The 14,426-nt window shown below is 43.3% G+C and overlaps 1 protein-coding gene across 11 annotated transcripts in view; it reads left to right on the top strand.

The window, feature by feature from the left end:
* The window catches only part of LOC138611277 (receptor-type tyrosine-protein phosphatase F), a 170,603-nt gene that overhangs the window by 84,605 nt on the left and 71,572 nt on the right, over positions 1-14,426 (top strand). For 7 of the 11 annotated variants that reach the window (XM_069684267.1, XM_069684266.1, XM_069684271.1 and 4 more), the window contains exons 5-6: positions 9,452-9,640; positions 13,781-13,891. In XM_069684267.1, coding sequence (XP_069540368.1) covers positions 9,452-9,640; positions 13,781-13,891 — 300 coding nt within the window. Of the gene's footprint in view, positions 1-9,451; positions 9,641-11,391; positions 11,410-13,780; positions 13,892-14,426 lie in introns of all 11 variants that reach the window. The other 4 variants (XM_069684270.1, XM_069684268.1, XM_069684275.1 and 1 more) reach the window with 1 other exon arrangement.

Below are 14,426 nucleotides of genomic sequence, written 5' to 3'. Positions count from 1 at the left end.
GGGGGGCGGAGCTTCTGAAGGGAGAGCTCTATTTGTTGTGCTGCTGAGATCAAATGTTAACAATCTTCCTCCACAATCACATACCCCTCCTCTAATAGGTTATGTCAAACCGTGACATTTTCGAACACCCATCACTTCTGCAAACCACTACAAAGTTAAGGCTGTCAGCATTGACTCGCAGTCTCCGTGTATTATTCATTATCTCTGACTGAGAGAATAAGTAAAGGCTGTCACAGGAGCCCAGTCAGTGAGGATTTAATTAACAGAACCTGCCACATTCCACTACATCCACTGCCTTTCTCTGAACTCATAAAAGCCATCCCTATCTGCCGTAATTACACTAAACATGTCACAATAAAGCCCTGCCGATGATTAATTTGAGTTGTGGAGAGGATCAATTAATTCATTTATTTGCAAACCGCCGCTCTGCTTCCTTTTTCGTGGACCTTATTTCATTAACCGTCACGCTTCCTGATTCCCGGTCCCGTCCTTGTTCTTTTTCCGAGACACCTGGAGGAATAGCCTGTCTTATTAGCCACATCGTATTAGCACAGAAATTTACCATGAGCCCTTAGGTTTTTCCATCTTAGAGGCAGTTACATAAAAATGAGTAGTAAACCTCAAACCGTGTACTCTGTAATACTATAATCTCAAGGGTCTTCAATCAAACTCCTGTTGGTTGGACCACAAGGCAAGAAGTAGAGCCGTAATCTCCAAATGAAAGCCTACAGCTGTGCGACTCATATAGCGTAGTTAATGGAGGATGTGATTCTGTGCAGCAGCGCTTGTCCCACAAGGTGACTCGGTCAGCATAACCATGTGAATTTCGAAGACCACCCTTGGGTTGCAGTAATAGTCGGAGGCCACGGTTATGTACTAACCGGTGCGCTGCCGCATAAATAACAGGCGCGGGGCATCTGGCAGGGCCGTAGATCATCCTGACGACAGGGGAAGTATGATATCAGATAGGAGAAAAAGGGAGAAGTAGAGATGAATAGGAAAGCGGAGAGAGGGAGAAGATAAAAAGAGAGGGAGGGAAGGAAGGAAAGGAACGAGTTGAGGGGGAATTAGATGACTGTTATTGATTATCTGCCTGTAGGCGAGGAAGTAGGGCCAAATGTTCTGCTCAGCCAGACAAAAAAGTGTATTATTTCAAAGGTCATGGCATGCATTACGGTCCTTTTACACCAAGCACACTTGAATAAACAGCAGAATAACAGCACTTATAGCAACACTAACATGTATTAAGAACTGCATTAACAGTGTTTTTGTTATGACTGTGTTTTTGTGATGGTCCGTTGCATGCAGGTGTGTCTGCGCATGTTTGTTGTGTTTGACGCCCCACTATCTCCATAGCAACTGCCATAACACCTGGCCTAAGAGATAGCGTGCCAGAGGCAACCGGCTTTAGAAGACGTTCAGACGTATTTGAATCCACATTTCATTGCACGTTGTACAATCGCCCCCATTTCCATAGAGATTTTCACAATTTTCATGTCATTACAACAGTATTACATCAATGGCCTCCTTGCCGGGTCTTTGATGTCGGGGTGTGCCGTGTCATCCCCGCTGAGGAGACCTCTGCAGTGGGAGTTCTGCCAACTAGTATTTCTCTGAAGAGCAGAAGGGTCCTGCTCACATGCCCTTCATGGCAGAACATGTGAGAGAACTCCTTGCCCTTCGATGTTTTGCAAGTCAAAGTGCAAAGGCAGTTACATGAATACCAGCCGGGTCTGTCTGACTTGCTCCGGGGCCCATTAGTCGCTGCCTGAATGTCACAGGATTAAGGAAGAAACACCTGCATGTGCTAACACACGTATCAAACACATACGAGGGGAAAGTTGAGCGAACCGCAGGAAATTTAAATAAGCTGCAACTGTAATGATGCAATGTTACTCTGAATGGAAGCTCTGTTGTAACCACAATTTAATCCATCACCATTGTCCAACAAAGTGACCTATTAGCTTCGTGTTTTCTTTCAATCCACCAATCAGCTACACCGCTTACCTGACACATAGAGACAAACAAGGCACTAAAGTTTCCCACATGCATTGCGCTCCTGAAAATTTACCGACATTACCTGGGTGGGCTTCATGTGAAATTGTCAGTATCCATTGATCCCAGCATTAAATTGCCTTTACTCTGCCAGCCCCCTTGTATGAAGTTAGTTTAACGTCCAAGCGACCAACATGTGAATGCAGCAGGTATTTGTCCAGACTGTTCCAAGCAAGGAAGTGGGCGTGTTGATACTGGTGTTTGCTTCATTTACCTTTACAGTGTTTTTCACTATTGATTTTGTATTGCCAATGTATCCTTTTACATGTTGGAGTGATATTAACTAGGATGCACAATATTGGATTTTTTGCCTATATCCAATACCGATATTTTCCAACCCCTTTTCCCGATTTCGATACCGATATATAAGGAACATTTTTTTCCCACCTAATTGCGGAGAACATCAAGTCTCCCCTGTAGTGGAATTGATGTCATGCCTACTCTTATTGTAGTGGCCCAGTGGCTGAGTCTTGAGATGGCAAAATTAAATTTGTGGTGTTGGATGAATGAGATTTGGCCCCTCCTGAGCACATCCTTAATGTCCATATGGGAAACTTTGAAAAACTGCCATACCGCAGACATCTTGCACCCTTCCTCATGCTTTGACAGAAGAGGCGAGGTGCAGGCAGTGCAGAGTTAATGTCGTAGCATTGCATCAAGCTTTAGGGAATCATCGAGCATTTAGGCAGAAGTAAAGCATTTTATTGGCGGAAAATATCAGCAGAAAAATGACATATCAGCCGATGCCGGTCATTTTCAAGCCTAATCTGCAGATACCGATAATGTGTAACACTCCAGCTGTGTGCTACATGTGCGAAAGGGCAAATCCAGACAATATCAGGACCTGAATGTCCGGAAAATGTCATATATGTGAAAACAACTCCTACAGTGCTTGCACATTCACATCCATGTGCAATATGAAGTCACCAGCAGGGAGAAAACCCAGCTAAGAGAGAGAACATTCACAGTCCACACATTAAAGGCCTCCAGCCAGACGGCCGGCAGGTTCAAACCCCGGAGCGGGCAAGGCGTCGGGGCTCACCACTTCACTGCCGCCGCTCCTCATAAATCCTTTTGCAGTTAAACATTTTCCAAATGAACTTGCTGAATGTTTTACACACCATCGGCGATCCAACTCTTCATAGAGCTCTCTCAGTTGAACTTATGTTAGCTTTGGCTTTCTGTTTGCACCTCCTGCTGCTGACACCTCTCACACTCTTGCATGTCTCACGCAGATGCAAATGTCTGTCTCGTCGATGTTCTTGGCTAGAAACAGCCGCAGGCCATTCGCTTTGTTTTCTGCAGATGACTTGTCTGCTTTTTAGTGTTAGATTGACTCAAGACCAGTCGAGACACAGATGCAGACATCACTCATTGCTCTATATATAGTTTCCATCACAGGATGAGATAGCAGAAAGGTGAATAATTAAAAGGGTTTATCGGTGAGGCTGTAACCTTTGTAGCTTCCACATTGAACAAAATAGATTGCTCTTTCAAACATTTAGCCGTCTGTTAAAAGCTAAATGCTACACCTCCCCACAAGCATGAAAACTAAATAACAAAATGACCTACATATCCACCAGAAGTGCGCCATTTTTTCTACCTGCAGTGTAAAGACAGAGCACTGATGTATGTTTAAAAGGGTAGATTTTAGAGCAGTAATATTTCATGAGGTAAGTGGCTGTGCTGCTGTCACTGTGGTCCTTTGGTTCCCGCTATCAAAGGAGACATCACCTTTAATTGTTGTCATCCATCACTTGGCAAGAGGCACGCGTGGAGATCATAAGGCCTTTTTATTTCTTGCTGGAAATGAGATCAGCTCAGATGTAAACGCGGAAGAACTTAAGCAAGGCTCACACGTTGATGCTGAATTAGATTAACTATTGATACCGAATGAAGCGAGATGCAAGCGTTCACACAGCTCCTGTTCATGTTGTTCCGTTTGTTTTCTTATGAATATTTCCAGACGTATGTTTCTCCGCTGCATGTCGTCTCTGTTGGGACCTTTCTGTGGTGCAACTGTAACGTAAAACATTCATAGCAGCTCATGTCGCTCGCCCGTTTTCGCACCCGAGTGGAAGACGGAAGGAGATAGTAGGGCACACCGCAATGGAAATGAGGCTGCCGTTTTTTTCCTACAGAACATTTGTATCCTGTGCCACTGTGTCAGGGCTCCCCTGTTATGAAGGAGCAGGGCTTTCTGGAGTGTTTTCCCCCATTGAGATGAGTGTGTTTGCGTTGAGGGGAAAAACGCCGGCTGACGATAGTGTGGGATTGAGCTCCAGCAGCCTCCCAGTGGGACACGAGGACAGGGACGGGTCTCTTTCAGCAGGGCTCTGATTAGACCCATCGCCCTAGCTGCCACGCTCCACTCACACTGGTAATTGGAGCTGGCAGGAGGTTGGCATGCACCCCTCCCCTGCCCCCTCCTCTTCTCCTCCCTGCCCCTCTTCTTTTTTACTTTTTTTCCCCTCTCGTCTAAATCTTACCCCACCTGCCCGTGGCACTTACAGCAGAGGCACACCTCCCTGACATAACAGTTTATGATTACTGTATCGTGTTTTCTTAATTTCACTAATTACCATGTAACCAGTGCCTCTTCTCTTTACAAATTATTCTGCCAATGTTCCCCCTTGTCTTTTGTGTATCGTCAAGGCCCCCACCGCTATCCTAATTGAGCAGTACCACCACAAACCCACATAAAGCCATCACCTCATGGCCTCTCTTTTCTACAGAAACCGCTGTAAACAAGTTCATCTGCTAAGCCTCTCATATTGCAGCACGACTCTGTGCGTGATAAACGGCTGTTGAGGGAACAATGGCCCTTATTTTTCCCATCATGGGGGAACCAGTTCATGCATTCCTAGCTTTGCCTCGGGCCTTACTCATTTGCAAATCCAGGGCGTTTCTACCAGTTTTTGTTGTTACAACTATATCACAGACGCACTAACAGAGTCCATGAAACACCACTGCTTTAAGACAGCCCGCATGATTACAGAGGGTGAAGAAATACGATTTTTTTTGGTTGAAGCACTATCCGTCTTAGAAATGCTGAGCCTAATTGATATTATCGCTAAGATTTTCTCCTTGCTCGTATTTCCCTGCCCGGACTAGACCCAGAAGTGGAGCTTTTTTTTTTTTTACTTGATGATAAATTACACTCCAGCACAAGAGGCCTTTTATTAAAAATGCCCTCTATCTTTACAAACATCAACCTGCATTGCCCGCACTATTTCATTGGATCCCTTCCAAATTTCCCCATCGCTTTTCTTTTCCCTTCAAATTAAAGCGTACAGAACAAAGGCTCGTCTTTGTCTTCCCGGGATGACAATTTGGCAGACAAGGCGAGCCGCAGGAATCGCTGTATTAGGGAACAGACAGACAGGCCTCAAATCTTACCCATCGACTAGATCTTTGATAAGTTCGCCCATAGAGAGAACTTTTAATTATCCTTTTTTACCAAAAGCCAAGGACGAGGGCAACTCTGGGAAGTTTAGTTAGAAGGGAGGGTTGCTATTTGAGAAATGTAATCTTTCCATTCTGAGCATCATATTAACATTCAAACCATACAGAAATAATTGACTTAATAATTGACCTTTTGCAAGAGAGAAAACTCTCTGATTTTCCTTTTTAAAAAGTTCTGAAAATTAAATCGTACAATTTGAAGTTGAGTTTGAGAATAATGTTATTATTAAGAGGTCTTCATGCCGAGCAGCCGTCCTCTGTCTGTGGCCTGGCTCTTGAAAGCACAATGAGCATATGTGGGCATACAGTTGGAAATATACGGGTAGCTTTTTAAAAGCTAACATGCAAGATCCACTATATTACAGCCATTTATTAAATCTTACCATTATGCTTCGATTTCTGTACCAATGAAATCCTTTTTGTGTGAGCTCCTCTTCTGTATTCTCTCTGGTTACGCTCTCCCAACACTAACTAACCTTGGATTTATCCTCCTCCCTGTATGGGAATTACATTGAAGCTGAGCAGTGCAGAAGTGCTCTGCCTCTTACATATGTATAACACTTACTGTAGAAACAGCCCGGCTGCTCTTCCATGTTAGAGTTGTCACAGCGAAGTGACTTTCCACTAATCTTCCATGCACACAGTGTAGTAAAAAATGCCCACCAGTTGTAATAAGAGTTTGCCTGCAATGCAAACATTAAGCAGAAGTCGGGGATGGATTCATGTAGAAGCTTTGCAGCAGCTGTTTGCTTTTTAAAGTGTTCCCTGTTTGTGCTCCGTGATATGACGGAGCTGCTGACTCGTGTAATAACTCCTTTGGGGTCTTTCGCCCTGTTTTACCAATGGTTTGCATTTTTCACAGCCTGGGAACATTTGCCAATAATCTTAATCATAAATATTCTATAGGCAGCAATACAAGAGGGTTTGGTGGGAAATATCCCATGCTCACACTCCTCCTCAAAGCACTACCGCATGAATAGCAATTCTTTCTTTGGGCATCTCTCTGTTGCAAATCATGAAGTCGCTGCAGCTAAGTTTTTCAGGTAAACTGACCAAATCTTCACCTTAAAATATGGCATGACTGATTCTCAGTCCTCCTCCTGTAAAATCCTTTGATAACTGGTTAGACGTGATGGACAGGACGGCGCCATGCCTCATTGAATCGATTGGTTTCCAACATGTAGTTACTTTATACAAGACCTGGAGGGAAGATACACCAATTTCAGGCGAAAGATGGAGTGATTTTCTGCGGCCCAACCATGTGTTAAATGTACAAACATTAGGGATCAGCAGAGCACTGGTAGAGAGACCTAAATGTACAGATTTTTATCACAGCCACGCTTGGTTGAAGATCTGCCGCCTGCTCAGGACTGCAACTCTGAATGAAATGTTAAAAACATTAGGACACAGCTTCAATGGATTTACCCATACCTCACCCCATTGGTAATCATCAATGAGATCAAAAAAAACTATGCTTTTGGGATGACTTCAATCCTCCATTCAGTAGGGAATAGTAGCTACATCACTGCACAGACACGTACAACATTTAATTTAGTTCCTCTGCAAGGTCCCCAAACACAGCACACTACTCCCTGAACCCACACCTACTGTGCCTCCCCGCTGACTGCCTACATGAGAAAATTGGGTCCATGTCAGCCGCCACAAAGGGACTTTCTCTCAGGTGATCTGTAACCATTATGAACATGTTCTAAGTGAATTGTAAGTAGATGAGACTGGAGTTCAGCTCCCTTAAGATTTTAAATTATTTATTGGCTTGCCAAAATTGCACCTGAAAAGGAGGATGGTGGAGGAATCTTTTATTCTGCTCTTCTTTGCCCATCAAACTCTCCAGGTTTTTAAAATAAGTCCCCTTTCTTCCTTTGCTTTGAAGGTTAGAGGGAGCAAACCACAGAGGAACACAGGCTGCTACTGTTACCATTACTCCTACAATGACAAATTGTCCAGCATTATTTGGTTGTCCGTTTTGTCGAGGTATCCTCATTTCAGCTGGGACGTCCGAAAACAAATCCTATATCGTTAGACAGGAAGTAAGCCTCGCCACAGAGATAAGAGGCCATGCAGAGATCTGTCAGCTACATCTGAATATGAGACGATCCGGGCTGCCGGCCAAACACAAGGGTGAATGGAGGAACAACTGTTCTGCCTGGGATCAGAAGAAAGTACAACACCCGTGCAGCTATTCATGCCCCAGCCATATAAGTTTACATATGGATTTTTGACTCAGACGAGCCAAGCGAGGGGAGACATCGAGAAAATCCTCTTCTTTGCATCGTGTAGTCCCGGTCTTAAGTCAGACAGCCTTCTTGCTGATGTAATCTTTGAGGAAAGCAGAATGAAATTCAAACATAATTCAATGATATAATGACTGCATAAAAAAGAGTAGAGAAAATGTAGCTTCAATAATTCAGATGTAAATTTTGCCCCTACATACTTATACAATACAAGAATCTACTATATATAGCTCCTCTTATAGCTGCTTATTTATGAGAGACAACCCTGCATCACTGTGACTCAGCTCTCCATCTATATCTGATTAATCCAGAGTGAACAACAACTTTTATATCAGAAGTAATCTGAGCAGCTTGCAGAGGACGCTGGATGTTTTGAGCTTTGTTCTCCCTCTCTGTCGTACATGCACAGACCTGTAATCACAGTCCTACATGGTTGACCACTCCAGTGGAGATTAAATACCGTACATTAAGACACCTTGATGAAAGTTTCTCGCTTTTTTTCCTCACCTATCTCTTCATTACATTTTGAGTAGTAAAGAAATCATTGGTACGGTTTTGGTGTACCATTAGAACCCCATTCTAGCAGCTATTTGCTTCTATACCTTTCTAAACACCCTCATCCATATCTTGTTAAAATATTGCCCATCCCTGTAGACCATCCATCATTTGCTTTTTCCTAACCTGCAGTAAGGTATCTTCTGATGCTGAACCTAAGGCAGGAGTTACAATCATTAGCGCTGTTCTAAGGATTTCATCTCAGCGCTTTGGCCCCAAGGAGACATCTACATAAAAGAGAAGAGATAAAAGAGATTACAAGTTTGAGAGCAAGCTGATAATAATACCTCTTGAGGGCCATCGTGTTTCCTCTTGATTAACGCTGTCCAGAGGTTAAAATGGGATTTATTACGAGGGCAGATGGGGAGGGTATGATTTAGGGGTTTAGGATATATAAGTGACAAATGCTTTACATCTGAGCGAAGATTTCTGCTACGGGTTTCTCACCAAAAGATTTGTTTAATCTGAATATCAGACAAAATGAAGAGGTTAACAATTGCCAGTGTTCCTGATTTGCTTAATGTTGTACTGTTGTTTACGATTTGATATACATTGTTCTTATTTGTTGATCTTCTTGTTTATATGTTAGACAACCTTTCACCTCCGAATCTCACTCAGCCTTTGGGATCATACTTTATGTGTTGTCATGGATATGCTGCTACATTCATAATGATGAGTTGGATTATTCAAATAGGTTTGTTTAGCTTGCTAAGCCTAAGGCGGCTCATTTTATGCATGAGTGCCCAGGGGCAGATTGCTACTATCCTTCCCCTGTCTAAACCCGAGACTCCCCGTGCCGGGTAATAAGCCTCCTATGATAATCAATCAGAGACGGAATTTATTTTCAACCAAATCTGAAATCCAAATCATACCTGATGTAAAATTTACCAGTATAATATTCAGCTTTTTTGGTGTGTGTGTGTGTGTTTCAATTACTGTCCGTCTGTAGCACCTGAAATGCATTTGCTCTTCCTGCTCAGCAGCTCTGATGCACTCAGCACCTCTCTCAGCTATTGAGAGCTTCTCTTTTTGTAAACATGTTTTTCCTCTTCTTGTTTTTATTTTATTATTTCTCGCTCTCTTGTGTCTTCATGTACTTAAAAATCTTCTTTGCAAATTTTCAGAGAACCAGATCCCCCACGGCTTCCCCACAATCGATATGGGTCCTCAGCTGAAGGTGGTTGAAAGGACCAGGACGGCCACCATGCTGTGCGCCGCCAGCGGGAACCCGGACCCGGAGATCTCCTGGTTCAAGGACATGCTTCCTGTGGATATCAGCAGCAGCAACGGGCGCATTAAACAGCTTCGTTCAGGTACACTTTAATGTGATTTGATTTAATTTCACGTACAATTTGATTTGACCAGACTACATTTCTTCAGGTGTCTAATGATGTAAATATAAAGCAGAGGCAAGCTGCAGGGTACAAGCCATCAAATACCAACACATGAGTCATGAGGATGATGTGAAAGCACAAAGAGCCTTTGTTGTCATGTATGACTTCATAAAATCTCTTTCATCACTAAGGACATGAAAGTTATATCCAAAGTTTGTCACCTTGATGTGTTAGCTGAGTTCTTACAGATTTTGTTTCCTCACAGCGTCAGCCGCAAACTAACACAGAAGTTGGTCGAACTTGTCCCTGCTTGTGTGCAGTCTTTGACGGTGATGCATGAGTTTGTAACCTTCCAAAGTACAGAAAGGGAATTTTTTTTCCACCTTATTAAATAATCCGTAATCCCCTCTTAAACATGCAGCTGGGTCACAATGAGGCCAGCCAATGATGCATTAGCCTGGATTCAACCTTGCGGAGAATAAAAAAACGAATCAATGAGGCGCTCTTTGTTCACAGCAGCAGTCCACTTGATAAATAAACAGAGCCACCCTGACCCGGATCAGATGGAAACGGTGCAAGGTGGAAAGATTAGAGGCTTTTGACCAGGCTCACTCTTGTCACTCCTTACTAAATCTACCTCACTTAGAGAGTGTCAGGGCAGGCTGCTGGTCTGAGGCCCTGAAGATTAAAGATGAGAGCTACTCCAGAAAAAGCCTGCCGCTAAAGCTGCCCAGAGGAAGCCTGATAGAGGTCACTGGGGCACTCATGCTGTCCGCGCTCTTGCAATATTAAAACTGTGGCTCTACAAGCACGTCCCAAATTAGATACAGACCTCTCACAAATTAGATAATAATACATCTACTTAATTGTATGATAATGTTTGTATAAATCTGTGCCTTAAACTGTGATTGTTTACTCCTCGCAACAAACTTTTAATTAGTTTTCTTCTTGCATATAGTGCCTGAAAATGTGCTGATATGTAATGCCCTCAGACTAACAATTCTCTTTATCCACCATCCTTTACTTGACATCTGCTTCCTATCAGGATCTACATTACTGCATATGACCTGAAATGAGGCCAATTTCTGCAGAAAAAGTGCATTCATTTTCTACCACAGTTCAACAGAAATGGCAGACCATTTTTCTCTTGCATCAAATTCGCTCGATTTTGAGCGAGCACGCAGACAGATTAGGTCTATCTTCTCACCATCCAAATCATTCACTCTGCAGAGATACTAACTTCTTTTCAGTTTAATACCTCTGACCTGAATACCTTTTCCTGTGCATTACTCTATTTACTGACTTTCATTCATTTCTTTTGCCCATTTCACTAACAGCTTTCTGCACAACTGCAGTCTGAGGGTCATTGTTAATTAGATTGCTTTAAAAAAAAAAATCTGTCGCTATGAAGCAAGGACGGATGTGGCTGTGGCCTTTTTTCTGCAAGTGAAAAATGCTATTTAAAAATGTTAGCCTGACAGAAGAGATCTCTCTCAAACGCTGTGTTGTTTTTGGCTATTTACAGACAAGTGCAGTCCCATATCTTTACTAGCTTCATAGCACTGATTAGGTACACTGAGCTTTGTCAAATTGCATTTAAGTGGCTTCTACTGTGTATTAGGTTATTTTATCTGTAGCCTGTCAGAAGCCATATATTTCTCTCCCACTGTTGTAAGTGGATTACTAACTAATCTCTCAACCCTGTTTGCATCGAAATTACTCCCACCTAGGTGGTACACCAATTAGAGGTAAGGATGATGAAGTGTGTTGGAAAATATCACGTCCACACCATTCCCTCACATCCATATCAGAACCCCGCTGCACCCCCCTCCTCCCCCTCAAAGCCACATCACCAGGTTCATCCACAATGTTGGCGAAAACCCACCCTCTTCCACTCCCCACTCCGTGTCTTACCAACGCGTCTGTCTGCTGTCTGCTCCTTAACAAACAAATGATCACCAACCCTGACGTCCGGAGAATGGGAATGCAGAAGTCCAAGGTGTTATGTTGTAAATGAGCCTTTTTAAGGCTCCTGTAATGGTAAAAAATTAACCACGTTTATGAAGAAACATAAACACATTTAGATACAAACAAACAGCTTCTCTCCTCTGACTTCTCAGCTGAAAGGCGTGAGTTTCATTTTAATCCAAAGACCATTGTTGCCACAGGAGGATCTACCTGCCTCCCCTATGCAGCCTTAATGTAAACAGAAATGGCTGCATTTGCATACAGCCTATGCAGCGTTGCGCCCCCAGCATGGGAACAGGAGGCCTGGTCGAGATTGTTAAGATGGAAGCTTCAACCTCTTTTTATGGTAATCATCTGCTTTCCCCCCCAAGTGAAAGAATGATTCCCGTTCAACAACACTGAGGTAAAGAGTGGATGTCTGGGGTAAAAGCTGAATACATTTGGAGCTACCAGCTGTATGTGTCACTGTCCACGGCTCACATACAACCCAGATTCAATAACATGTTTAACTCTTTAGGAGTCAAGGCAGTCTCTCTGTGCCACTCGTGTAATCCCTGCACTGGGAAACAGTGAAATGACCTTGCAGAAGATCTGCCCCTGATTGAGTAGTTGGGAGTAATTGAGGGGATTTGGTGTCGCTGTAGCTGTGACAACTGCCATAGCAGCAACCGTCTCCGTTCCTGTGCTACTCCCACTGTTTTCTCCCACGGGAGAGCAGGCAGATTGACAGATTGGTGACAACAGCATTATTATGCAGGTGCATGTCAGTGCTGATTCAGACCGCGATGAGCTCAACATGCAGAGCAAACACCTTGGAGAGATGTGTTGTCATGACATCTGCGCTGGTGTTGTCACGTCAGTGCCCCGCCCTGTTTCACTTCTCTGCTTTGGTCTCGTCTTGATTCAAGCCCCCCCCCCCTTACGGTTGGTGGTACCTGTTTGTTACACTCATCTCATACCGCATGATCCCCAACAAAATGTATCCTGACATCATCTTATGCTGAGTATTTTTGTCATTTTCAAACTGCATGGTGGCTGGCCGCCTTTCATGCTCGTACCATGCTGTTTTGGAGACGTGATAGCTGCTATCACTCACTTGTGACATACGTACTGTGTTCTGCTGAGAGAAGTAGTTTATTTTTAAACATGCATTTTTTTAAAGTGTGGGATGCAGGTAAGAGTTTAGTTTTCTGTCTTTTAATTCATCAGAACACAATTTGTCCCATCTGTCTGCCATTTGCAATTCAATAGATGTGGTTATAAGATTGTTCTGGACATGGAGTGTCAGAATAACAGAACCAAGACAGATCTCCTGGGCTTTCATGCTTTGTTAGAAACAACATGCTAGACTTCTGTCTGATGACTACAGCTACTTGGTATTATGAATTCTAATCTCAACCATCTGGCAGAGGAGCGTCTCGCTTTAGGGCTTCGGTGAGACGTGGTCAAATAGCTGGTAATAGAAGAACACAATTATGACCTCACTGCTAAATGCATACTCAACAATTGAAAGAGGATACCTGCACTGGCAGTTACCTTGCAGCAACATGTTAGGCCGTCAAACAGATACTCTCATTTTGGTAGAATGTGTTTGCATTTTAGTCTTATTTCAACAAACAGGATATCTTAGAGCGTTATTTACTCTCTCAAGGCCCACCATTGTAAACATTGTCCTCTGGTAAATCCATCCACTCCTGCTTTGTGTGTGCTTGTTCTGCGTTAAAGCTAAGCTGCGTCCTAACATCTGGCTAAGACAGATAACCCTCCATGACACAAACACTTTGGTTTGTCAATTATTTTCATAAGCAGAAGGCCTTAATCAAACTGTGCTGGTTGTGACATGTTATTTGGATGATTAATTGACCCTCAGTCATGGTCCTTTTTCTCCCCTTAACACGACTAGGCAAATGCTCTGTTAGCGGTTTCATTTAACTTGCCAAATCAGCTAAGTGCTTCTGTTGCCATAAGCATTTTTCTTGACAAAACTGCGTCCATGTCGGGGACATTTAATTATGCATGAAGTGGGTTTGACTAGTTGACTAAAGGCTCTCTAGCGAGTCACTGTACAGATATCTGCTGTGGTTTCATGCCAAGTTTCATCTCATATTCCTCAACTGTCAAGACGGCTAAATTTGCTAATCCTCTACGCAGGAGCTCTGCAAATTGAGAACAGCGAGGAGTCCGACCAAGGGAAATATGAATGTGTCGCCATGAACAGCGCCGGGACCCGTTACTCCGCTCCTGCCAATCTCTACGTACGAGGTAAAGTAGAAAGTATGTTTTTCTCAAGCACCCGCAGACCACAAACAACCGTGCAGCACTTTAAATGTTCTTGTTTTTCACTCACCAGTAACCATGCATCTTTCTCCTTTTAGAGACCCTGTACCCTCGATGGTGCATCCACACTAGTGATTTCAGTTATTTAGAATGATTAGAACGAATTACCCCTTTATAATTGTTATTGGTGCATGGAGTATTTCCCAGCCTGCCTCTGCCCACCTTCAACCTAAGCAGAGCTCTAATTAGCCAGGACAAGTGAAAGCACATGTGGAAACACTTGCAGGGCCTATGATTGTCTCATTTCCACATTTGATGACCATATTTATACCACTATTTCCCTCCTTTTTTCTGTTCTCCAACCAATTCTCCTGCCATTATCCTTGTCTCACCCTTTCTCCCATACCAATGAGCTGAACTAACCTCAACCTCCTGTTTGGCTGTGAACTCCACCAGGTGCAGCCTCTGAGAAAACAGCTGCATTGAAAAAAACATTTCCTCCGCTGGCATTGAAAGCCAC

Source organism: Semicossyphus pulcher, unplaced genomic scaffold (genome assembly GCF_022749685.1).
Source record: "Semicossyphus pulcher isolate SPU_LCO1_2020_fin unplaced genomic scaffold, fSemPul1.0.p SCAF_7, whole genome shotgun sequence".
NCBI classification, from domain to species: Eukaryota; Metazoa; Chordata; class Actinopteri; order Labriformes; family Labridae; genus Semicossyphus; species Semicossyphus pulcher.
The sequence above is the reverse complement of the archived record's forward strand: the minus strand, read 5'-3'. Positions and strand labels throughout refer to the sequence as shown.